The 25,333-nt window shown below is 38.2% G+C and overlaps 1 protein-coding gene across 42 annotated transcripts in view; it reads left to right on the top strand.

Moving 5' to 3' along the window:
• PKP4 (plakophilin 4) overlaps positions 1-25,333 on the top strand; it is a 229,419-nt gene that overhangs the window by 85,126 nt on the left and 118,960 nt on the right. For 11 of the 42 annotated variants that reach the window (XM_065525510.1, XM_065525520.2, XM_065525519.1 and 8 more), the window contains exon 3: positions 16,166-16,198. The exons of the other annotated variants lie outside the window; for them this stretch is intronic. In XM_065525510.1, the coding sequence (XP_065381582.1) occupies positions 16,166-16,198 (33 nt within the window). The remainder of the gene's footprint in view (positions 1-16,165; positions 16,199-25,333) is intronic. 42 annotated transcript variants of the gene reach the window in all.

The raw sequence follows: 25,333 nt of genomic DNA on the forward strand, positions 1-25,333 counted from the left end.
ACATATGTGAGCCACCGTGCCTGACCTCCATTTTCTGGACTGTCCCACTTCAGTATATAAAGTCCAAACATGTTTTCCACTGTATTTCAGAGATTAGAATGGACTCTGGTGCTAGTTCGTGTTCAGTACTTGTTGAGTACATGTTTGTTAAAAATGTTGGTTTTCATGAAACTAAACACAAATATACTAATGAATATCAAATTCACATTCATATTATCTAGGAGAGGTGAGGGAGAAAGTCAAAAGCCCCTCCCCTCAAGACAGTATACTGGTGGGGAGGAGCTATCCAAAGGAAAACCCAGAAGTTTCCTCAGCGAGGCCCAGTGGCTCATACCTGTAATCTCAATACTTTGGGAGGCTGAGGCAACAGGATCTCTTGAAGCCAGGAGTTTGAGACTATATATACATATATATATTTAGCTGGGCATGGTGACACATCCCTGTAGTCCCACCTACTCCAAATCACCAAGTGCCTGTAGTTCCAGCCACTTGGAAGACTGAGGCAGGAGAATAGCTTGCGCCAAGGAGTTCAAGGAGTGCAATGAGCTAGGATCGCACTTCTGTACTCCAGCCTGGATGACCAAGCAAGACTCTATCTCAGAAAAAAGTTTTCTCAAGACATGTATGCTATAATTTACACCCAATACTTTTTTCCTTTCTATTAAGTCAATTCTGCACAAAATTAATAGCCAAAACAGATTTGTTCCAATGTGAATCTTTTTTGTTTCTAAAGTGAAGTGGTGGTCCCTGAATCTTGACTATAGGACCACACCAAACTTGGGCTGCTTCTACTTGGGCAGACTTTGCCCCCTCTAATCCAACATACTGGTGACAGCAGACTGACTGTATTTTGAAATGATGTCACACATCTTTTGGGGAATTGGGGGAGCATCTCTACTGACAAGATTGTATTTTCAAGCTTTTAAATGCTTCCAGCAATATTTCATTGAAAATGTAGCTCTAGTAAGTCATGTCTAAGCCTGAAGAAATACTGGGGCTTTTACAAAGTCAAGATTTTGTCCCTGCTCTGATGGCACATACCCCTAATCTATTCTTGCCTTCCATAACCTGGATGCAATCCAAAGCCAACTGTAGTCACTCTGACTGATTTATTTGAACTGGCAGAGCTCACGTCGGTATCCTCTAAATGTTCCTTGTGATATATTCCTACACAGAAGAAGGTAAATGTAGTAATTAGGACTGTCTTATTTTATGACTAGCACTATGCAAAAAATATGGAGACATTTCCAATACAATTCTTGCGTGTTAAAAAAAAAAATATGTCCCTGCTTCATAGTCCTTTATCCAGGCTGACTAGAAATGCACAATAGAGTAGATTGGCCACAAAATATTGCAGAGCACAATATCTTGCTATTCTGTGACTGTTTTAGTTAGCATTTCGACTGTCCAAAGTAAGCGCTAAATAAGGTTTTACCATGTCAACCAGTACAGTGAGTTTTGATTCCCATAGCAGACTAGTATTGGCAAGCTGGAAGCACTAGCCCCCTGACCGCTCAGAAAAATAAATGTCAAATGGCTACTAAGAGCCAGTCAGGGGAGTCTACCAACAGAGAAAACTGAGCTCTCTCCCAGTTCTTTCAGCTGAGCACTCTGGAGGGTGCTACTGGATGGGCTCATCAACCAGGGCATTCCCACCACCAGCCAGCCCCCAGGACCCTCTAGAAGAGGTGCATGGACCCCAGGGGCTTCAGTATGTCCTGGGATATTATATCACAAATAATATTTGTAAGTGTTACATTTACTATTACTTAGAGTGATAATTGAATAATTCTGACTCATCAGTAAACTCTTCCAGTGCTTTAACTGTACTCTTCTGAAGAAGTTAGTAGAGTTTTTAAAAGCATCTTGATATAGTAAGAAGAATGCGGGCATTGATATCAAACAGACCTGGATTCAAATCCAGACTCCTACAAAGGACTTTATTCTATTGGGCAAGCCCCTTAACATCTCATAGCCTGTTTCCTCCTTAAAATTACAATAACAGGCCAGGTGCGGTGGCTCACACCTGTAATCCCAGCACTTTAGGAGGCCAAGGCAGGCGGATCACGAGGTCAAGAGATTGAGACTATCCTGGCCAACATGGTGAAACCCCGTCTCTACTAAAAATACAAAAATTAGCCGGGTGTGGTGGTGGGCGCCTGTAATCCCAGCTACTTGGGAGGCTGAGGGATGAGAATCGCTTTAACCTGGGAGGCAGAGATTGCAGTGATCACAAGCCTTGGTTTCTAGAATGGAACGTTCAGTTGGTATTTTGAACATCTGGTTAAAGCCCAGGAATTGCCGAGGAATTCAATTCCAGGGGGCTGTCTGACCCTGAAACCTACAGCATAAACTTATTTTTCCTACTCATCTTTCCCTCAGTCAGCTCTGTATTAGGCTGTTTCAGAGAAATAAAAGGATATAGAGGACATAGTCCCAGCCCTCCAGATGCATAATCCCCTGAAGATGCTTACAACCCAGTAAAGGTGCTCAGAATGTACTTTGTTTAGGAACATCAGTTACCAGGTGGCTCTAAGCTTTAGGACAGGAGTTGAGGCAGCTAGACACTAAAACAGTCAGGTCTGTTGTAAAACTGGGTGTTAAACGGGCCTCGAGTTTTGCAGCTGTAACAACGAGGCATCAAAATACCTTGGCTTAAACAAGATGATAATGTATTTCTTAGGATACAGTCCAGAGAGCAGTGGTCCAGAGCTATCCAGGGCAGCTTTGCTGCAAGGTTGCCATCTCTGGGCCTGAGGCAGCTCCCAGCTCTCATCAGGTCCCAGGCAGCAGGTAGGGATAAAAAACCACGGGAACAGATGCATTTCTTTGGAAAAGCACAGTCTAGAAGAGGCTTGTTCCTCACACGCTAGAACTCGGTCTCATGGCTGCAAGCTTCCCCAGAAGCTGGGAATTGCAGGCTCCAGTGAGCAGCCATATGCTAAGCTAAAATGACCCTAAACAACTAGCAGTTTCTGCCACAGTCTACTTTGGAAGAGTGCAGGTGCCCTGGCACCTGAACCTGGTTGCTCCTCTGCTCTCTTTTCTACCTGCTTTACTGTATCCTCCTTTTGATTAGAGTCAGGCCGGGCTAGGATGTACTGGACTGTTTTGGATGTTCCATAGTGGTCAGTAAAGAGCCAAAAGCATTATTCTGATTCTTATATTTTTTTAGAAGGTGATTTTGTTTCACTGTTTAATATCTGTAATAAGTACTATGGAGGATAGGATATAATTTTATTTTTTTGTGTTCGCAATACATTTTTATTGTAAAATATTTTTAAGTTCATTTTCCTTTTAAGCCTTAATAGTCTGGTTTTTGAAATCCCGTAAATATTGTTTAAATTTTAAAAATAAAATCCTTGTATTGAACTTTTCATACTATTATCCCCTTATAAATAGTAATGGAAATCACTAAATACACCCAATGTGAGTAATTAATGTTGTTCTGATATCCTGAATGTTGTGTTTCTGTTTCCTGACTTCTTAGCTCCTGCATTTGGGAAAATTGTTGTGCTACTCCAGGGTTTTAATTTTAGTTTATTTTTATAATATCGCCAATTTTCTCTCCAGAGAATTCAGAATCTCAAGTTAATATTTGTAAGGCTATTGAACACAGATTTTTTCCCCATTGCCGGAAAACCTTTTTTCTTTACAGTTTATAATTGGAAGTGAGCAAAACTCAAAGTACAATCTCAACAACAACAAAAAACATTTCTTTTTAAGGAGACAAAGTTGTTCTATCCTCAAACATTTTTATTTTTTAAGAGTAGAATAATTATTTATCTTGTTCAACATTTTATTCTCAGTACCTTGTAGAGGGGCTGTCATGTGATAAGTGTAGTACTCAAATATTTGTTGACTAAATCATATTTACATGTGTAAATTTAAAAAAAATCCTCATTTGTAATCTCTATCCTCAAAGCTATTAAAGTACTTAAAATATTTTGACTGTAGTAACTGCCTCCTGATAATACATTCACATATAGCACCCACACACATATACTTAAGCACACCCTTGTGTATGGACAAGGAGCGTACATACACATATGTATTTGTGTGGCATTACGCTGTGGCAACTGCAGCTCTTGGAAACACACTAAAATTATACTTGAATGTCTCTGCATAAGAAAGAGCCTGTATTTTGCTCTTTAGGCCCTCACACTCAACCTTATTTGCTGTAGTTTGAAATATGAGTTGAGTTTCTCTTATCTGAAATGCATAGGACCAGAAGTGTTTTAGAGTTCAGATTTTTCTTTTAACTTTTGGAATATTTGCAAAATATACATACCAGTTGAGCATCTCTAGTCCCAAATATCTGAATATTGGAGCATTTTGAATTTTGGGTTTTCTGGTTAGGAATGCTTAACCGGTATATATTTGGTATCTTTGTATTTTTGTGGAATGTATTTTAGATGTGCACATTTGGTTACATTAGTGGTAGAGGCTAAAGAGAGGAGAAGAGACCAAAGAACAAGAAAGAGAGACACAAGATCACAATTAGAGGAACAGTGACAGCAGCAGCTGATGGTCTTGTGTCAGGGGAAGAGACAGAACAACTGCAAGATAGGTCTGGGGGCTAATGGTGTCTCCATGCAGTTGTGAATGTTCATAGTGGTGCTTTCAGTCATCAAGAAAAGTCTGTGTTCTGTTTATTCTGGTTAATAAGGCAGAAAATAAGTAATAGTACTAGAGTCATATTTGAAATCAGAAAATAAATTGGCATTTGAAGGATAAACTTTGGATATCCAGAAATTGTAATCCTGCAGAACAGCTCTTGACTCAAAGATGAGAGAAATGAAAAATTATTAAGTAATGCAAAGGACCAAGGTAGCCAGTTTTCAAATGTAATGCATTAAAAGGTCATAACTCCCTTGGGAGAAGAGCACTGAGAGACCAGGGTAGTTCTCCGTATGTGGTTACTCTCACCCAGAAAGGCAAGGTAGAATTTTGTTATTAGAATGATAATTAGTGTTCACTGAGCAGTTACTATGGGTATCACTGTGCAGGTGATGACATGTGTACCTCATTTAATTTCTCATCACTTTGCAGTTTAGGAATTAGGAGGATTATCTCATTTGAAATGAGAGGAAACTGAGGTGTAAATTGGTTTTTAAAGCTGTTGATGGTCACACACAATGCATAAGCAATCAGCCTGAATTCTCCTCCCCACCCCTAGTCCACCACTACTCACAGAGCTTATGCTCTTGCCAGGGCTTGCTAGAGTCATGCTTAAGTGAAGCAAAACCACCTCCTAGCTTTGTGGCTCCAGGGCAGCCAGCCGGGTAGTGTTTCCAAGCTTCAGTCTGCCTGTTAGACAGTGGGCGTAAGAGTAATTAGTTGACTGCCTATTGCATAGGGGCATTGTAAGACTCATGAGTGTAAAGTTTCTTAGAAATCCAAAAACAATTTTGTAAAAAGGATTGTTATAAAGCATTGTTATGATATCCTTATAGTCAGCAGAATAAAAATATATTTATTTCCTTTTGGGAAGTATTATATAAGATTATGCACTAAGAAATAAGAATTAGAGTAATTTAGTCCTAAATATTGTCAAATTAGAAATTTTAATTTGACTTTCCCCACCATAAATATTCTCTTACCTTCCCCTCCCCCAGCTCAACAAGAAAAGTTCTTGTTATATTGTATTAATTTCATTCTGATGATATATAGGCTGCATAGAAAAGACAGCAAGGGTAATGAATTTGCTTCTTACACTGATCAGTGAATATGGTATGAATTGAACATCCCACCAGGAGCCAGAAGGTCCTGTATTGTCATTCAGTTGTCTCTTCAACCCAGTAAATACGGAGTGTTTCTCTGCCACTACTCCAACTTACCTGTTATCCATAGGTGTTGGATGAGTTCATGTTCCTCATCTGTTGGAGCTTCAGAACACAAAAACTGTGTCAAGAGGGCCCTTTTTAACTGCAGGTGGAAACAGAGCAATAGCCATGAAGTGACTTTGAAGGAAGCTGGAGCTTAATGAATGAAAGTCCCCTGTCCCACCTAGAGCCATCTACTCTCCAAGGCCTCTCATTCACAGGACTAGGATTTGGTTCCATCTTCTGAATGTACACTGCCGTTGGGCACCCAGAGATCCAGCACTTGTATTTTTTAGTCCAAAGTGTAAAAGAGAGCAGGCTTAACCATTTTGTTTGTTTGTTTGTTTTTGAGCCACTGGACACAAGGCAATTGGGTATTCCTTCTGATTAGCTTTTGTTAGCTCAGGAGGAAGCCTTTCATCACTTCCCCCTTTGGGGGCGCAGCTTCCTCACCAGGCATCTGGGCCTTCACTCTCTCCCTCTGTACTCCCTTTGACAAAAGTTTCCTTTTCCTGTTCCCTTAGCTTTGTCCTTTTTGCACTTTCTGTAATCCCACCAGCAGCAGTGTTCCCTTTTGTTTGGAAATAAGGACGAGAAAGAAAGGGAGGTAGAGAAGAGTTTTAAAATTTTGAGAAATGAATAAATATGTTCTTTTAAGTCATAAACCGCTGAAGGTCAAGTGCCCTTGTTAAATATTGTAGAGCGCTAATAAAATCTCATGAACCTAATACTTCTGATATAACAGAGCATAGCTATTATGGAGTCTAAGCAGTTGCAGAGGTTAGGATTTTCCTAATAATAACTGCATTCAATTCATAATCTTCACACTTATTTAAACCTGTTTCTAGTCATTTTTCATCATATCCATGAATAATTATAGCTACTCATTCTTATATCCATATATAACTGCATATTTACCCCCTAGGTTTATGCTTGATTTAAACCTGGTACCATAGTTATTCCTAATTGTAAACTGATGATGAGATTTCACATGTGTATTGCATAATTTAGTTAGTTCAGTGTTTGTAAAAATTGTTTGAAGGTAAAATATTTTCATAAATGCCAAGATTTATGATTACTTTTGTCATGTAATTTCTAAGACTCAGTTTCTCCTACATATAGTTCCTCTCTTAAGGAAGGTTTATACACAGTGCCTTTTAAAAATATTTCAAGATTGGAAGCATATTTTTGGTTGTAGTACATACTGAATTACTCTTAGTGGTTTGAATCTTGAAGAAAATGAAATGTAAATTCAGATTAAATTGGTGTCTCTTTAGTACCCAGAATGTGTTTTTGACATTTGGATAGTGCCCATTAAATTCTTTGTATTTGACTGTCGATTATTTTTAAAATGTATTCTGAATTTGTGTGTCTATTCTGGGTTTTATTTGAACTGAATTTTAGTTAAGTAAAGAATTTTGATATACTTTAAGTGGCATTAAATAAAATGAAAAAGAGTGATTTCAAATATTAATCTTTTTAGATTCTTTTGCCATATGTTCTTTTCCCAATTTATTTTGTCATATAGTTTCCTTTTGTTCAGATGTCATTTTTCTTTGGATTTTTGCTTTACTCTCTTCGCAAGATTATGAAAACTGTCTCTTCTGTAACTGCATTCAGAGTGAAACCTGCAAACAGGAAATGCCCAGGTAAAGATGGTTAGATGGCAAAAATAGTAAGCACTGCATATTTAAATGTGATGCTTTTGAAATCTTTTTTTAAGTAATCACAAGATATTTGGGAGTTTGGTTGTCCTTCTCAGTACACAGGAAAGAAACGTGAAATTTTGGTTGAGAGAAGTAGCACCATAGGGCAGGAGCCAAAAAATGTAGCAGTAGGCAGCCCAAGAGAGGTGTCAAATTCAAGCTAATTTCACTTTTGAGAACAAGATTTCCTCTCAGACAGTGCAGCTCAGAGGATAGAAGATAAGCACAGAAAAACAGCATGGGATCTTTGAGGTGGGCACAGGTTAAGGATAAAGAGCAAGGGGATGTGATTTACACACATAGAGACAGTGTGAAACTAGGCCTGGAGCACTGCAGAAAGGCTGACATCTCGAAGTTGAGAGAAGAAAAGGTCAGAGGATTGGATTCACAATGAGGCTATAGTAAGTTAAAAGGCTTCTTTTTTATGCAGTAAGATAAGAAATAGAAGGTACGCACACTGGAAAGGAAAAGTGAAACTGTTTTTCACAAAGGATATTACTGTGTATATAGAAAATTCTTGAGCAGGAATGAGCAAACTATAGCCTACAGTCTAAATGCAGTCTACCATCTATTTTTTTATCACCTATGACCTAAGATGACTTTTATATTTTTGGGCCATGGAGGGGGAGGGCGGTGGTAAGTGTAAGATGGCACAACCATGTTGGAAAACAGTTTGACAATTTTTTATAAAGTTGAAACACATTTACCATATGGCCCAGCAGTTCTCCTGGGTCACACATAGGAATCAAAGAAAAAGTATGTCCACACAAAAACTTGTCTATTATTTGTGAGTAATAGCACTGTTATTCACAAATACCCACCAAACTAGAAACCACTTAATTGTCACTGGTGAATTAATAAATTATATTCGTAACATACAACAAGAAAAAAGAACCCAACCATTGATACATACACCATGGATGAATCTCAAAAATAAGCTGAGTGAAGGAAGTAAGTCAAACCTAAAAGAGTACGTACTGCTTTACTCCGTTGATAGAAATTTTAGAGCAGGCAGAATTCATCTGTAACAACAGAAAGCAAGTCCATGATTGCTGGGGAGCAGAGGGAGGGGCAGTACTGCAAAGGAGCTAAGGCAATTTTGCGGGTTGGTGGCATGACCAAAATATTCTGAATCTGATTGGAGCTGTGGCTCGTCGTCGTGTACATTTAGTAAAACCCCTAATGCTGTGCCTTTAAAATGGGGGCATTTTATTGTATGTAAGTTATATCTCAATAAAGTTGACTTTTTAAAACACATTAACGTATTTTTAAGAATCACAGTAAGACCTGGCTTAAACTAGATTGTGAGCTTCCATAGAGCCCAGACTCTTGGATAGACACTGTTTTATAAAACTTCAGCATACAGCTTAATATTAGGCACCCAAAAAATATTTTTGAGCAGATCCCTGAGCGAAAGAAAGAAACAAGACAGCACATTAGGCTGAGCGTTGAGGAGTGAAGCTCCGTGAAGTCGGCCAGCAAGGCTCAAGGCCAGAGTTCAAGTCTGTGCTGAGGCTGGGTAAAGCTGTTGGATATAAAACTTTTTGTTTTAGGTTTGTTCATCTTAACGTTTATTTTTCTATTGGAGGTAAATATGTGTGATGTAATCTACTGTGACTAGAATTACAGATAAAGTCTTTTGAATGGCAGACAGGGATTCAGACTATTAACCGCCTGTGGAGTACTCTGTATAGGAAACAATTTTATTGAAATAACGTAAGGAGCCTGAATTGGTAGTTTTAATAAAATCAAGCCTGACTCATCTATTTGAGGACCAGGATTATGGAAATAACATCTTATGCTTCAGGAGTATTTTAAGGTTGGAACAGTTATACTCATATTTATGAAAAAACAAAATTTGTGCATAAGTAAAATTTTAACCCTGTGGAAAAATTATTTTTATTTGGCTTCTTTATGTTAACCCTGAAGAAATTCCTTTAGATTATACAACTTCATGAATGTTAAGTTTCAGTCCTCCAGCCACCCAGAATGCCAAAAGGAAAGGCGGCCAAGGGAAAGAAGTGGCCGTGTCCCCTGCTGTTGCAGAGAAGCAGGAGGCCAAGAAAGTGATGAATCCCCTGTTTGAGAAAAGGCCTGAGAATTTTGGCATTGGACAGAATATCTAGCCCAAATTGGATCTTACCCACTTTCTCAAATGCCCCTGCTACATCAGGTTGCAGCAGCAAAGAGCTGTCCTCTATCCGGAGCTGAAAGTACCTCTTGCAATTAACCAATTCATCCAGGTTGTGGACCTCCAAACTGCTACTCAGCTGCTTAAGCTGGCCCATAAGAGACAAAGCAAGAGAAGCAGCAGAGACTGTTGGCCTGGGCTGAGAAGAAAGCTGCCGGCAAAGGGCACATCCCCCACTAAGAGACCACCTGTCCTTCGAGTAGGGGTTAACACTGTCACCACCTTTGGAGAACAAGAAGGCTCAGCTGGTGGTGATGGCACATAACATGGATCCCATTGAGCCAGTTGTCTTCCTGCCTGCCCTGTGTCCTAAAATGGGGGTCGCTGACTGCATTATCAAGGGGAAGGCAAGCCTGGGATGTCTATGCATAGGAAGACCCTGCATGACTGTTACCTTCACACGGGTTAACTTGGAAGACAAAGGAGCTTCGGTTAGCTGGTGGAAGCTATCAGGACCAATTAACAATGACAGATATGATGAGATCCACCATCACTGGGGAGGCAGTGTCCTGAGTATCAAGTCTGTGGCTTGCTTTGCCAAGCTGGAAAGGGCAAACGCTAACGGACTGGCCACTAAACTGGGTTAAATGTGCGTGGTTGAGTTTTCTGCACATAAAAATAATAAAAATTCTCCTTCCAAAAATAAATAAGTTTTCAGTATTATCAGAAAGGTACTTTCACAGGGGTGGATCATGTTTTATTTCATGTCTAAAAAAATAGGCTTGAGTCAGTGTATTCTGCTTTTTAATCCTTTTAAATTTTATTTACAATATTTTTCAGAGTTTTTGGGAAATTGTTTAGTGGCCCTGCACCTACGTTCCTGTGAGGGACAAGTGCTTTGGTTGAATATGTTCCTCCCCACCACCACCCCTAGATTTAGACCTCTTCCCCCACCCTTTGCTATTCCACACACTAAGGGCTGCTGGGCCTGCAAGTGATTGGGTGTCATTGCCCCTCTGCTTGAAATTCAGAACAGAGAACTTTTTTTCTTATAATATTTTAATAAGCAGAGGGAGGAGGTAAAGATTGATTTAACTGAATGTCCCAGTATTTTAATTTTCCATGTTGACCAGTATGGAAAGGGTCATTAGTATTCCAACACTCATATTTTGCATTTATTCACAAAAGTTTAAAAAGGTTTTTTGATTTAATTCTGATGTTTTTATTGAAGTGATAGTAGTTTATTTTCATAAAACATGTTTTTGTTTTTCATTATTGCTTAAATTCTGTGAATTTATAGAAACAAAACATTTAAGTTGTGAAAACTACTTAAGATTATGCCTAATAAATGCATGGTTGTGGTTTTAAAATTATTCAACCTAATGTAAATAATATTTTATCTCCTAGCATTGTCACTAATGGGAGTAGTATTGTCCAACATAGGAGGGTCAGGCACAGATGGAAGATCAAAATCTCACTCTCCTGAGGCTCCATCTATGGCTGTGCTCTCTGAACAAGGTTGCATTTATAGATCTCTCAGAATAAAACTTTATCTTTCTGCCAAGAAGAAGTTAACCCATCTATTAATGTGGGAAAATGTTGCTTCAAACACAGAAGTCTGTTTGTAATGTGTATCAAAGTGGATTCATGAATGAATCTATAGCAGTATTTTGCCAGAGTTGTAAGAATGTCATTTATAGCTTACAAAGTGATAACTTAATAAAAAGAAAATATGAACATGTATGTTAATGTTTTTAAAGGCAAGCTTACTGAGGTATAATTTATGTAAAATAACATTTAATGAGTTTTGACAAATGAATGTAGTCATGTAACCATAATCAATATATATAACATTTTCATCACCCCAGAGTTTTCAAACAGTGGTTGTGAGTCCTTGGACAAACACAGTGTGACCCAACAAGCACTTTGCCGCCAGGGCTGACTCCCTGATGGGGTGTGATTTCTAGTCCTGCTGTTTGGCTGCACTCTCAGCAAAGGTGGCAACTTGGGATCATGTTAATGTAAGACCCTGTCTGTTCTGGTAGACTGGTGGGGCCTGTCTACTTCTCAGACTTAGTGGAGAATTCCTGCAACTCTGTGTCCCAATGAGAAACAGTGTTTGAAATTTTTTATCACTCAGGTTCTTAAACTGTGGATTTTAAATTTTTGCAGGATTGGACATTCATTGATTTAGGTACATTTACGAAGTAATATGTGTTGTTAGTTTAGAATTACAAAATGAACACTTTGAGAGAAAGCTTATAAAGGTCTAGGAAACAAATGTGGTGCCCTTCTGGGAATTTACAACTTAGGCAACCTGGCCTTTTAAAGATGCACATAACAGAGAAAGGAGACTACATTGCCTTGCTGTGTTATTTATGTTTTTTAATATAAAAAATTTGACCACATATTCAAATTACAATGCATGAATCACCATTTTTTAGAATAAGATTTTACAAATACAGTTGTCATTATTTTCACTATTAAGTATTAATTATTATTCTATAATGTAACTCTGATTTGCTTTTAGGCTTACATGGAAAAAAGTAATAAGAATCTTGTCAGGCCTGTGGTCTTTGGGTCAGCTTTATAAAATTAATTAGAGCTATTAAGCAGGCACACCATTTATTTACTTGGCCATTAAAGCTCTAGACAGAAAACCCCAAACTGTTTGCTTCTAGGTTGTTAGAGATAAAACATTAATTAGCATTACCATTGCCTCTCTGAATCTTCCCTTTTCCCTGTAGTGGACAGTGCAAGTGGGGGAGCCAATTGCTAGACTGTGAAGCCATTCCCAAGGTAATTAATCATATTGACAGGAACTTAGCTGCCTGTTGCTCTACTAAAACCATCTCCGTCAGTATTCTCCCTCTGGTATTCAGTCACCCTTGCCTTTCCTAACCCTAAAGACTGAAACATAACCAAGATTTAAGAGAGAGATAACAGCCATTTATTTACTCTAACTCCTAAGGGAAAATAGTATTTTCCTAAAGAGTGATTTCCTAAAATAAAGGCATATCTGTTTCTAAAATATTTTTACTTTATGCAGAAGTATTTTTTAAATCTTTGCAACTATTTATATTTGCTAATTTACCGGTACTTACTCTACTTAGCTGTACCATCAACCTCATTTTTAAAATTTTGTTTAAAAGTTAATTATACTTATTTGTAAATGAAAAAATCAAAATAAGTATCTCACATTTACATATTAGCTTCAGAAAAGTAATTTTACAGCTTTTGTGATATTAAGTAGTAATTTTGAAAGAACTATAACTTTTTTATAGATAGGATAGTCTTATTATAAATTAATATACTGTCTGTCTAAACTGTGATCGTGGGAGGCAGAATAATGTTCTCCTCCCCAGAGATTTATTATCCCAACGCTTGGAGCCTGTAAATGTTAGCTTATTTCAAAACTTTATGGGTGTAAATAAGTTAAAAAATCATGAGATGATGAAATTATCCTGGATTATCCAGGTGAGTTTTAAATGCCATCACAAGTATCTGTCTCTGAGAGGCAGAGGGACACACACACACAAGAAGGCTCTGTGAAGGTGGAGGCAGGGATTGGAGAGATGTGGCTGCAAGCCAGGGAATGCCAGCTGTCCCCAGAGCCTGTAAGGGGCAAAGAAGAGGTTTTTCCCTACAGCCTCTAGAATGAGTACATCCCAGCTTACACCTTGATTTCAGCCCAGTGAAACTGATTTCTGATTTCCAGTTTCTAGAGCTGTGAGAATAAATTTTTGTTGTTCTATTCCACCAGGTTTGTGGTGATTTGTTACAGCAGCCGTAGGATGCTACTACAGATTTTAGCATCAGGAAGGGGAGTACCCTTGTAACAAATACCTAAAAATGTGGAATTGCTGTGGAATTGGATAACGGGTAGAGTCTGGAAGAATTTTTAGCCCCATGATAGGGAAAGCCTAGATTGCTTTAAACAAAATATTGGTAGAAATGTGGGTATTAAAGGTGGTTCTGATGAGAGCTCAGAAGGAAATGAGGAACATGTAATTGGAAACTAGAGGAAAGAAAGGTGATTCTTAATATTTACAGGCAACCTTGGAGCTACTAGTTCAGTACTAGACCACTGCACTAAAGCTGATATTCCAATAAAGTGAGCCACATAATTTTTTTTGGTTTCCCAGTGCATATAAAAGTTATGTTTACACTATACTGTAGTCTGTTAAGTATGCAATAGCCTTATGTCTAAAAATCAATGTACATGCCTTAATTTAAAACTGTATTGCTAAAAATGCTAGTGAAATGATCACATATTGTTGGAAAAAAAATGTGCCAATAGACTTGCTCAACTCAGGGTTGCCGCAGACCTTCAATTTGTAAAAGATGCAATAGCCGCAGAGAGTAATGAAGTGAAGTGCAGTGAAACAAGATAGGCCAATACTGGTAGAAAACTTAGCTGAATTGTCTCTCCCAGTCCTGTAGAAAGCATGTAAATGATGGACTTGGATATTTAGGTAAAGAGATTTCCAAGCAGAGCGCAGAAGTTACAGTCTGGTTTCTTCTTGCTTCTAATAACAAAATGTGAGAGGCAAAACAAATCAAGGGGAAACCTCTCAAGCAAGAATGAATCACAGTTTGATAATTTGGAAAATTCTCAGCCTGTCCAGGTTGCAAAAGATGGTAAATTAGGAGATTCACTTTTAGGAAAGTACTCCAGAGAGAAGGTCAAGGATGTAACTAGATAACCTTTGACTAGTGCTGAAGATATCAAGCATGTGACTCAACAGAAATCAGGAGTGGAGATGAAATTATCCAGGGAAGATGAGTGGAGGACCCACTTGTTTAATGGCAAAAATACACAGGAAACCCACAGGTTTTTTGAAAGTGTTTTATCAGCAAAAATACTGCCAGCTTGAACTGAAAAGGACAGAGACAGACTGAAATATAAGAAGGCTGTTAGACTTATCAAACTATACAGGCTTATCAAAACAGTGCTCAGTTGCAAATATGTGCTACCCTTAAGGTAAAGGAAAAATGACTTCAAGGATACAGCTTTGGCCTAAAGTCATATTCTCAGACTTTAAACCTTGCCCCGCTGGGTTTTGAAATTACTTAGGAAAGGTGACTCCTTTATTCTTTCCATTTTTGTTTTCCTTTTGGAATGGGAGTGTCATAACTGTTATCCTATGTCTATCCCACCACTGTATTTTGGAAGCAGATAACTTATCTTTTAGTTTCACAGAATCAGTAGTTGGAGAAGAATTTTGCTCCGGGATGTATTATACCAAAGTCTCCCCTGTACCTGATTTAGATGTTTAGATGATGAGATTTGGGATTTTTGAGCAATGAAATTTATGTGAGATTCGACCCTTCTAGTTGATGCTGTAATGGTTTGAGACTTTTGGAGATGTTGGAGTGGGTTGCATATATTTGGCACATGGGACAGACATGAATTTGTTTCTTTAAAATCTGGTTATTCTCCTACCCTTTGGGTTCTCAAGCTAAGTAGGTGGGGTCAGCATTCTCCTTGCTCCCCAGTTGTTGCCTGCCTTTACACGTTCCTGGCTCCTTTGAGACTTCTATGCCTGGCTTTACCATGCTTCCTCCTCTCTCCTGACATTCACTACCCTTCTGGCACTCACTATCATTCACTGAAGGTTCAGCTCTTGGCCACCTTCTCCAGTTCACTTCTGCTATGGGTCCGTAGGTGACTTCAGTATCTACCCAAACAGCCCATCCAGTCTCTGGTGGGGCAGCCCCTTGGCTTTCTCATCTTGCATTTTCTTTAGACATTATATTCTTAGGCCACAAACTCCTGTCCTTCAGTTCACTTTCTTAGTATTCATTCAGAATTTTTTTTTTTTTTTTTTTTTTTTTTTTTTTTTTTTTTGAGGCAGAGTCTAGCTCTTTTGCCCAGGCTGGAGTGCAGTGGCGCAATCTCGGCTCACTGCAAGCTCCGCCTCCTGGGTTCACGCCATTCTCCCGCCTCCTGAGTAGCTGGGACTACAGGAGCCCACCACCACGCTTGGCTAATTTTTTGTACTTTTAGAAGAGACGAGGTTTCAGCGTGTTAGCCAGGATGGTCTCAATCTCCTAAACTCGTGATCCGCCTGCCTCAGCCTCCCAAAGTGCTGAGATTTACAGGTGTGAGCCACCATGCCCTGCCAGAAATAATTCTTCATCAGAAATTGCTATCCATTGGTCTTGCCACTTTCTCTATATCTCAAGCAACCCTACTTTTAATATACCAAACTCTTATGGCCCAAGAATAGGGAAGGTAGATTTCTTTAGAGAAAAATCAAAATGCCACACCTGGAAGAAAGGTACAAAGATGTTAAGTAGCAAGAACAATAAGGGTCCACTACATAATACTTGCACGGTGCATATATTGTGTTGTGATTTTTTGCTATTGTTTAAACTAAATAATCCTGAGTATTTTAATTGTGTGAATAACTTCCAAAGAATATTTCTTCTTAAAAGCTGTGTTTAAATGTTAGTACATGTTTTCTTTAGTGAAATGATATTTTCTAATTGTTCTCTAGGTAGTTCAGGAAGCTTCCCAGGCTCCTAAGAAGGTGAAATGCAACATCAGCAAAAATGATCTATACCAAGTGACCTGTGCCAATCTTATGTAAATTATAAGTGCTTGTAAAGTAATTAAGGTTTGAGTTGTTCAGTCCATTTTTTGTCTGTGAAGCCTGTCTGTGGTGTCTTTGTAATTGTGAGCCAGCTCTTCTCCTGCTTAGCAGGTTTCAGGGACACCACCTTTCCCATACATGTGTATATTAAATAAATTTTAGCTAATTTTAATAATAAAGCAAGATGTAATTCGATCTGCTACAGAAACATCATACTCTGCATTACAGATACAAATGTAAATAATTTGGAGTAGACACACACCACTGGATAGCTCTGTTAGCATCAATAACTAAGAATTGGTTGTATAAAAATAACCTTACATAATAAATGCTTCTCTGTTCTTTCATTTAAATATTTCCGAAATGTTTTACTGCCTCCAACACAATTTATACCCAAGTGCAGAAAATGTTTGTTAAATGTGTTGTATTTGGATGTGAAGATGGATGGTAAGAGTAATTCACACTCATCTAGATTTGTCTTTGGTTGATTTTCTGATTGTCATGGGTTTTGTCCATGCCACCTGTGTCATCACCTGGTCGCACTTTTGGTCATGATATAATTCATAAGCTGGCTAACAGTTTGAGTTGTACAACCCACAGATATAAACTGCTTTTTTCTTCTGTGGCCTATTTTTTGTTTGTTCTCAAAATACCATCCCAGCTGAGCTAATAGGCCAAATCCAAGTATAATCTACTCTGAGACTGAGCTTGGTTTTTTCCATAGCTTATTTTGGCCACTGCTGATCTAACTCAAGATACTTTAAAACTCCTGATCAAATTCTAAGGACAGTGCATTTATATTCTGTCATAATTAACAGTGAACAACTAAAGACATTTATGAATCAGAGCCAAGATTCAGTATTTGCTAGTGATAAAGGGCAGTGTCTTATTTATCATATTATTACACTGTGACATTGGCCAGTTTTGAAATAGCTTAAAGATGTCTGCCTTATTTTCTAAATAAGAGGGAAATGGGTTACAAACAATTAAACACATCTCAGTGTGATTGTATGTATGAAAAATATCTTCATATCGGGTAGTTTAGTTTTTAAACTTCCTTCAATGCACTAATGGCGTACAATTTAGTTTAACAGCTTGGTGTGTTGTAATCAAGAGTGTGAATAGGCAATCAAATACTTCTCTGAGATTCTGCTCCCCAAAGAATTCCTGGGAAGCCTGTTGCTATGGTGCAGTCTCACCTGGGACTTGTTTAGTGTCTTTCTCAATCAGATATATTGACAAAAATGAGCTTAAAAACAGAACTCATAGAAAATCCAGAATGGAGAAATTCGGATACATAAATGAAGCAATGTGACTCTCTGTTTTTTTTTTTTTAACTTGTACTTACCAATTCTTGTTTGTCATCCCAAGAGTCCTAAAATCTACGAAAGATATTACTCTCTCACTGTAACGGATGCTGGATGTCATAGAAGGCTCTGTTTATCAGATGAGAAACTATGAAGATGATAATCTCTAAAACCGTGCAAACTAGATTTTCTATACCCACAGCTGCTTCCCTGGAACTTTGGCAGCTGTGATAATTGTTGCAGACCATCACTGTTTGGTATTGCCACTCTATTTAGATAATGTCAAAGAAAGGCTTATGAGTCACAGTTATTAAATTGCAGGAGACGATCATGTCAGAGTAAAGCCAGGTAGTGAGACCTCTGATGGGTTACTCAGGCTTATATTGTTTTTAAGAGATTATTATCTTGTCCCCTCCACCTTGAAATCAATTTCATTTCCACACCCTGGAGATCATGGCATGGGGCTGAATGAGTGATAAAGAACACCAACTCTGGAGTCACACCTTCTAACTGCATATCCCTACCATGCCATCTACTTGGTGTAACCTTAGATATTCATGATCTACATCTCTAAAATGAGGGGAATAGTAATATATTCCTCACGGGGTGGATGTAGAATTTAAGGGTAATAATAACATATTCCTCATGGGGTGGTTGTAGAATTTAAATAAAAGACGCTTCACCCGTAGAAATTATTCAGTGGGTGTTGGCTATATTCACACTTTTGATATGCAGAGAAAGCCTTAGTATATAGTATGTAGCTCATTGTATGCACTTAATAAATAATAGTAATACTATTATCATGATACCTTAAATGAGTCTGTGTCAGATGCAGACTTACTGAAAACTTAGGAGGAAATATAAGGGAATGGCTAAAATTTGACTTTATCATAAATTTTAGTTGTATGAATGAATGAGCCGGGGTAGTGAACCAGAAAACATCAAGTCATTCTCTGTACTGCCCTGAAGTATACACATGCAAGGTTTCTGGGACTGAAGTCATCCTAGCAGCCTTTTCAGTGAAAATGTTGCTGTTCTTAAATCTAGCTAAGTACATGCCATTTTAAAACACAGTGTTTTTCAAATTAATGTATGCTGCTGAGAAAATGTCAGGTTTTGCTAGATCCTGTATTTTTACCTATTGTTTGATATTCATGTCATTCATAACATAATACTGTTAAAATGCTTTGTTTTTATTGTAATGCATTAGTTCATTTTAAAAGATAAGTGTCACAGATGTGTAGTAAAGTGATAAGTTAGGTTTAGATCCAAGGAGAATGAGAGATGGAATGGGACCTATTTACATTTGTGTGTGGAAGGTGGTGGAGCTATTTAAGAGGATGCTTGGGTTTGAAGAAGGCAGCTGATTACAGATTGCTAGAATTTGTGAGAGTAAACTTAATGTTCTGCAGGTGTATACCTTGAGATGACTGTAGATCATCCCCAAGAAGAGACCCATTAGATAGCCAGACACATGGACTTGCACCTTGGTCAGGAAGATCTAGGTCGAAGTTGTCGATATGAGATCCACAACTACATAGTCATTACTTGAAGCCATGGGAGCAGCAGAGGCATGAAGAACACAGGCCCTACAGTGATCCTCAGGGAATCTAGTCCCCAGTGTTCCCTGTGCACCATATGACGATGGCTCTATCTCCTCTGAATAATAAGTGTTAACAGTTCCTACATCATAGGCACAATTACTGAGAGATCAATTTGATTTAAAGACTTAGAATGACAGGTAGCACATAGTACATGCTTTTAGTACATTTTGGCTGATGTTGTCACTATTATTATTGAGGGACTCACCTAGGGAAAATTTCTAGAGCAAGTAGAAAACTGGAAAAAGCAGTATTTACAAGAGGCGGGGAAGGAACAGGATTCTATGAAGGAGACAGTATAGCCAGAGGAGGCAGGATGGGCAAAAAATAGAAGGTGATATCAGTGAAGCCAGAGGAAGGATGAATGTCAAGGAGGATGTCATCAGTGATTTTGAAGGATGCAGAAACGTCAGGGTAGATAGATGGAGAACGGAAAAGTGCCCTTTGGATGTAGCCACCAAGAAATGGTTAGTAACCTTGGGGAGAACAGTTGGTACAGAGTTTAGAGCAGCAGCCAGATAACAGAGTTGAAGAGAAAATGAGACCTGAATAAGTGGAGAGTCCTTGAAATACGTGTGTCTGGAAAGGGAAACAGGAAGTGTCTGAAGTGAAGGACTGGGGAATCCGGGCACTGTCAGAGAGTGATGCGATGGTCAGGCTGAATATGGAAATACCTAAAGAGAAGGTGAAGGTGTCGTGGGTGCTACTACAGGCTGTAGAAGTTCTGAGTAGTTTAGGAGGTCCCCAAGCAAAATGAGTAAGGGAGGATCAGGGTCAGTGCTTCAGTAGAAGGGTTCCCTTTGGAAACCACTGCCTCCTGAGTGAATGGGAGGACTTTAGAAAAAGCTGACCACAGCTACATTGGTGGTACTTCAGAGAAAAGTCTCGCCTGCTATGTAGGAAGTTGGGTTAGTTTGTTCTCTTTTGTGGGAAACCGCAAACTCTCCTGAATAGAAGGCCTTGTCTGTTTTTAGATTTAAGACTCCAGTGTGAGTTGTAAGGATCCTAGGATATTTCTTGTGAAGAGCAAAAATTGCCCAGTGAAGTATTGATTCCTTCATGGTTCCTGGACTTGTTCACAGAACCACTTTTCTGCCTACAAGGCCTAAGAGAATTGGGGTCAACCCATGGCTTGCCCAGAGGTGATCCTTTCTATAGCCCCTTTATTCACTTTGCTGATGAATTCAGAAGGTTGTGGGTCTCGGTGGTAGACTGTGTTGTCCTTTCTTTCCAAAGGGACCCAGTCTTCTAACCCTGTTAACACACATGCTTGCAGGGAGACAGGCAGGCACTGTCCCAGGCATTAAGGTTGACGATATCCCTGGGGAGGTACGGGCCAGCGTGCTGGCCGCTGTTTGCAGGAGCCTCAAGCCCTACACGGGAGCCCTGACCTAGCCTGGCACTCTGCGGAGGATTTACACCAAGCATTTGGTTTAGAGATAGCATTATCTTGCAATTTCGGCTTCCTGCTTCTGGAAGGAGAAAAGACTGTTATGGAAGTAAACTTGATCTTTTCCTGTGTATTAACTGGAGGTAGGGAATTGTTACCATGAAAACTGCCCGGAGTAGCTTCAGAAAACAAGGGCAAAGAGGTTTTTTTTTGTTTTTGAGTATTTTCATAAAATTGACAAAGGAATTTCTTAAAAGAGTAATATGATGGGAAATACTGAATTAAGACTTTGAGTTACCTTAAATCAGTATCTGAATATTAAAGAACAACACAAATGTACCCACCATCCCTATACTGGACTCCCCTTTTTTTTTTTTTTTTTTTTTTTGGAGATAGAGTCTCACTCTTTCTCCCAGGCTAGAGTGCAGTGGTGCGATCTTGGCTCACTGCAACCTCCACCTCCTGGGTTCAAGAGATTCTCCTGCCTCAGCCTCCCGAGTAGCTGGGATTACAGTCATGCACTACCACGCCTGGCTAATTTTTATATTTTTAGTAGAGACAGGGTTTCACCATGTTGGCCAGGGGGGTCTTGAACTCCTGACCTCAAGTGATCTGCCCGCCTCAGCCTCCCAAAGTGCTAGGATTACAGGCGTGAGCCACCATACCTGGCCAGCATTGATATTTTGATGTCTGCAGACTGGCTATATAAAGAAATCATACATTTTAATTTTGTAAGGGTTATTAGAGTACCTAATCTGTGTAAATTACTTGCTTTGAAGTTAAATAAATAGAGCATTATGGCTGTAGCAAAAAGGAACCACTGTTTTTCTCACTCATTTGTCATGAGTGGTGCTTCAGTCACTGCTTCCTTCTTGTGATTTTTATGTAAAAAAAAAAATGGATCTTCTGTATATGAAGTTTAAGAGGAAAGAACAAAAAACGACATTGAGAGCAAAAAAGGGTTATTGAGAACAGAATATGATCAGAAGATAAAAGAGGTAAATTATTAACTAAGTGGCATAATAACATTGTACAATGCTAAGAGCTTAGTAAAAATGGAATCCAAGGCATCTGTCTGTGGCAGAAATTACTTCATTTTTTTTTTCTCTACTTAGGAATTGAAAATATATTTCCAAATTTTTGGCAAGTGAACCTCTTAGGAAAGAACATGGCATATTAAAAAAAATAAAGTTTTATTTTTTACTTTATCATGCCTCTAAAAAATAGCTCACAGCATTTAGCATTTTGTTCATGTACTTCACACCCAACTCCTCTTACGTGGTTGTTATTCCCATTTTACAGGTGATTAAACTGGGGTTTACCGATGTTAAAGTGACTCGTCTAATATTATATAATAGCTAGTAAGTGACAGAGCCTAGTGTCAGATTCAAGTTGATACCAAAATCCTGTAATCTTTCCATATTTGTTCTAATCTTTGTCAAATCGTATGCCTTTAAAGAGGCTTACAAGTTTTTAAACTACAGGACAGGTGGCCCACTGGCTGAATCTGGCCCTTGCCTGTTCTTTATAGCCTGCAAGCTAAGAATGTTTTATACAATTTTTAATGGTTAAAAAATAATCAAAGGCACAATATTTGATGACACCTGAAGATTAGATGAAATCAAATTTCAGTTTCCATATATATTATAAAATCTTATTGGAACACAGCACACTCTTCATTTATGTTTATGGCTGCTTTTGCACTCCCAGGTCAAAGGTGAGCAGTTGTGACAGAGACCTATGCTGTGGCCCACAAAGCCTAAAATATTTACTGTGTATCTGGCCTTTTCTAGAAAAAGTTTGCCTACTGCTGCTCTAGGATATTAGAACAAAAATCTGTGATGAGAAGTTCTGTATGGGGCCCGAAAGCACATTAAAGCTCTCTCACACCTTAGGTCTTTTGATCATTCCAGCAGCCGGCAAGGCAGATGGTGTTGCTTGGTTGAACCAATGGGGAATGGATGCCAAGCCCTGTGGTCTCATCAGCACCATGCAGTTTGTTCATGTTCACTTCTAGGTGCCTACTTTTATTTGACATCTTAAAACAGGGATTTGTTTTGACCCTTCAGCTTGAATGTTTTAATCCAATTCCCCTACCTCCTTAAGGAGAAACTGCATGTCAAATTTAGACCACCTCTGCTCTGTAGCCCCAGGCCGACTTCCTGGGTTACATGAGTGCTTGTTGCACTTTGTTGTGACTGTGGAGTGCAGGCACTGGTGTTGCCTCTGCCTTTCCCTCTTTCTCTCTACCCACCACAGTGTTTAAACGAATGAATGTATAATCAATCAAGTCAGTTTTTTTTTTTTTTTTTTAATTATACTTTAAGTTCTAGGGTACATGTGCCCAACATGCAGGTTTGTTACATAGGTGTACATGTGACATGTTGGTTCGCTGCATCCATCAACTCATCTACATTAGATATTTCTCCCAGTGCCATCCCTCCCCCAGTCCCCCACCCCCGACAGGCCCCGGGGTGTGATGCTCCTTGCCCTGTGTCCAAGTGTTCTTATAATCAAGTCAACCATTTAAATTACAGAGGAAAAAGTCATAGTACTGTTTTCATCCTGGGAGATAAGACCTTTCACTATTGAATTTTGTGAAAGTTAATAGTTTCGTGACAGGAAAAGAAGCCAGGAGAGGAGAAAATAGAAGTGTGAATTTTAAGATATGTTTTGTTGCAGAATTTGGCTTAAATTTTGTATAGACTTTTGGGATTTTTAAAAAAGACATAAAAATAACCCAAGTTTTTATTGACAAGTTGTTTCTGTTGACAATTCATTGACAGATGAATGGATAAACAAAATGTGGCATATATATTACAATGGAATATTTATCCTTAAAAAGGAAGTAAATTCTGTAAACCTTGAGGACATTATGCTGAGTGAGATCATGCCAGTCACAAAAAGACAAATAGTATGTACGTAATTTCATTTATACAAGGTGCCTAGAGTAGTCGAATTCATAGAGACAGAAGCACAATGGTGGTTGCTAGAGGCTGGGTAAAAGGGGTAACTGGGAGTTGTTTTTTCAGTTTGGGATTATGAAAAAGTTCTGGAGATGGATGATGGTGATGGTTGCACAACAATGTGAATATACTTACAGCCCTGTACACTTAAAAATGGTTAAAATGTTACATTTTGTTAGCATATATTTTGCCACGGTAAAAATATACACATATATCATCACCTGTTTAAAACATCATATCTACTTTGAATACCTAATCAAAATTATATATTACAAAAGAATGATTACCCTTTCAAACTATTTGTTTATCAATTGAAAAATTTACCATGTGATACATGGTATCTAAGTGATTCAGCCCTGACATGATTCAAATTTAAAGTGAATTGGGTCCTCTTGCATGTTTTATTTTCAAAGCATATTTATATAAAATTTGTAAGAAAGATTAGGTAGATAAAAGATTACAATCGATTATCAGTTACTCTTTCCTTCCTTACTGATTAGCAGTTTATAGAAGAAATTAATTAAAACTACAGAGTAAGCCAAAAAGCATCATTCTAAAGATACCAGTTCTTTATTAAATCCTGTGGAGTTTCCAGAGAAATACATACAGTAAAATCTATTAAAGCAAACAGTTCATTTTACAGCATATATATTTAAGATGTTATATATTTCATGCCCTTCTTGAAAATTAGTTCTTAAAACATTTTCTTTGATAGGTCAGAATTGGAACATTTAGCATTAATAAAAATTGGTACCGTAGTGTGGTTTTACATAAGCAAAGAACTCTTACTCTATTTTATTTAGAAAAATTAATAACAAAAATAAATGCCCAAGGTAAAGGGAATTAAATACTCAGAAGTATAAAATAAAAAGTAAGCCACCCTACAGGCATCCAGTCCCATTTCCCAAAGGTTAAAATTTCCTCTAAAATTGAGTTTTTTGAGGATACATCAAGAAAACATTTATTTCTGCATATTCTAGCATAGATGTCTTTTTAAAAACAACTGCCTGGCTTTATTTTCCTGCATAATCTTTCTTAAAGATATTCTGCATCAGCACGTTTGGACTTACTTCAATTCTTTCTAGCAATTGCATGGAATCCTATTATGTAGATGTATGTATATATCTAGCTATTCTCATTTTGATGATTATTGGGTTGTTTCCAGTTTTATTTGATTGGTTGGATTTGTGTACTTTTCCAAGTATATCACAACCTCAGCATTGGAACTAATGAGACAACAGGTAGATATGTAGTATTTACCTTTTTTTAGGTATTGTTAAATTGCCCCACCAAGAGTTTGTACCAGTTTACATTCCTTCTACACCATTTCTTCATAGCCTCACCAATGCTGTGTACTTTCAAATCTGATGTGTTGTTTCCAATTGTTAGAATAGGCCATAATGGGTTATTAGAATATTATTGAATACTGTTAGCATACTTTAATGGCTTCAGAAAAGCAAAAATACCAGTTGTCCACTAAATCAGAATACCATGTTTGAGGAATTGACAGTTTCCTCAACAGGTTTGTCCTGGAGTATGCAAATAGTACTTTGTGTCTCTTCTTTCTGCTTAATTTTCTGAATTCAATTTTAATTACAGAAATTGTGTTGTAACAAGTGATACAATTAAAAGAGATAATATAAAAGTGTAGATAATTTCTCTGTTCTTTCTCAGTACCACCCTTCTGAGGTGACCAATCGCACTGATCTGCTGTGTCTCATTCACAGCTGTGTCTGTTCAAACAAACCTATGTAGCCTTTGGGTTTTTAAATTTTGTTGTGTTTTACTCAGTTCTTCAGTTGACTTTT

Source organism: Macaca fascicularis, chromosome 12 (assembly GCF_037993035.2).
Source record: "Macaca fascicularis isolate 582-1 chromosome 12, T2T-MFA8v1.1".
NCBI classification, from domain to species: Eukaryota; Metazoa; Chordata; class Mammalia; order Primates; family Cercopithecidae; genus Macaca; species Macaca fascicularis.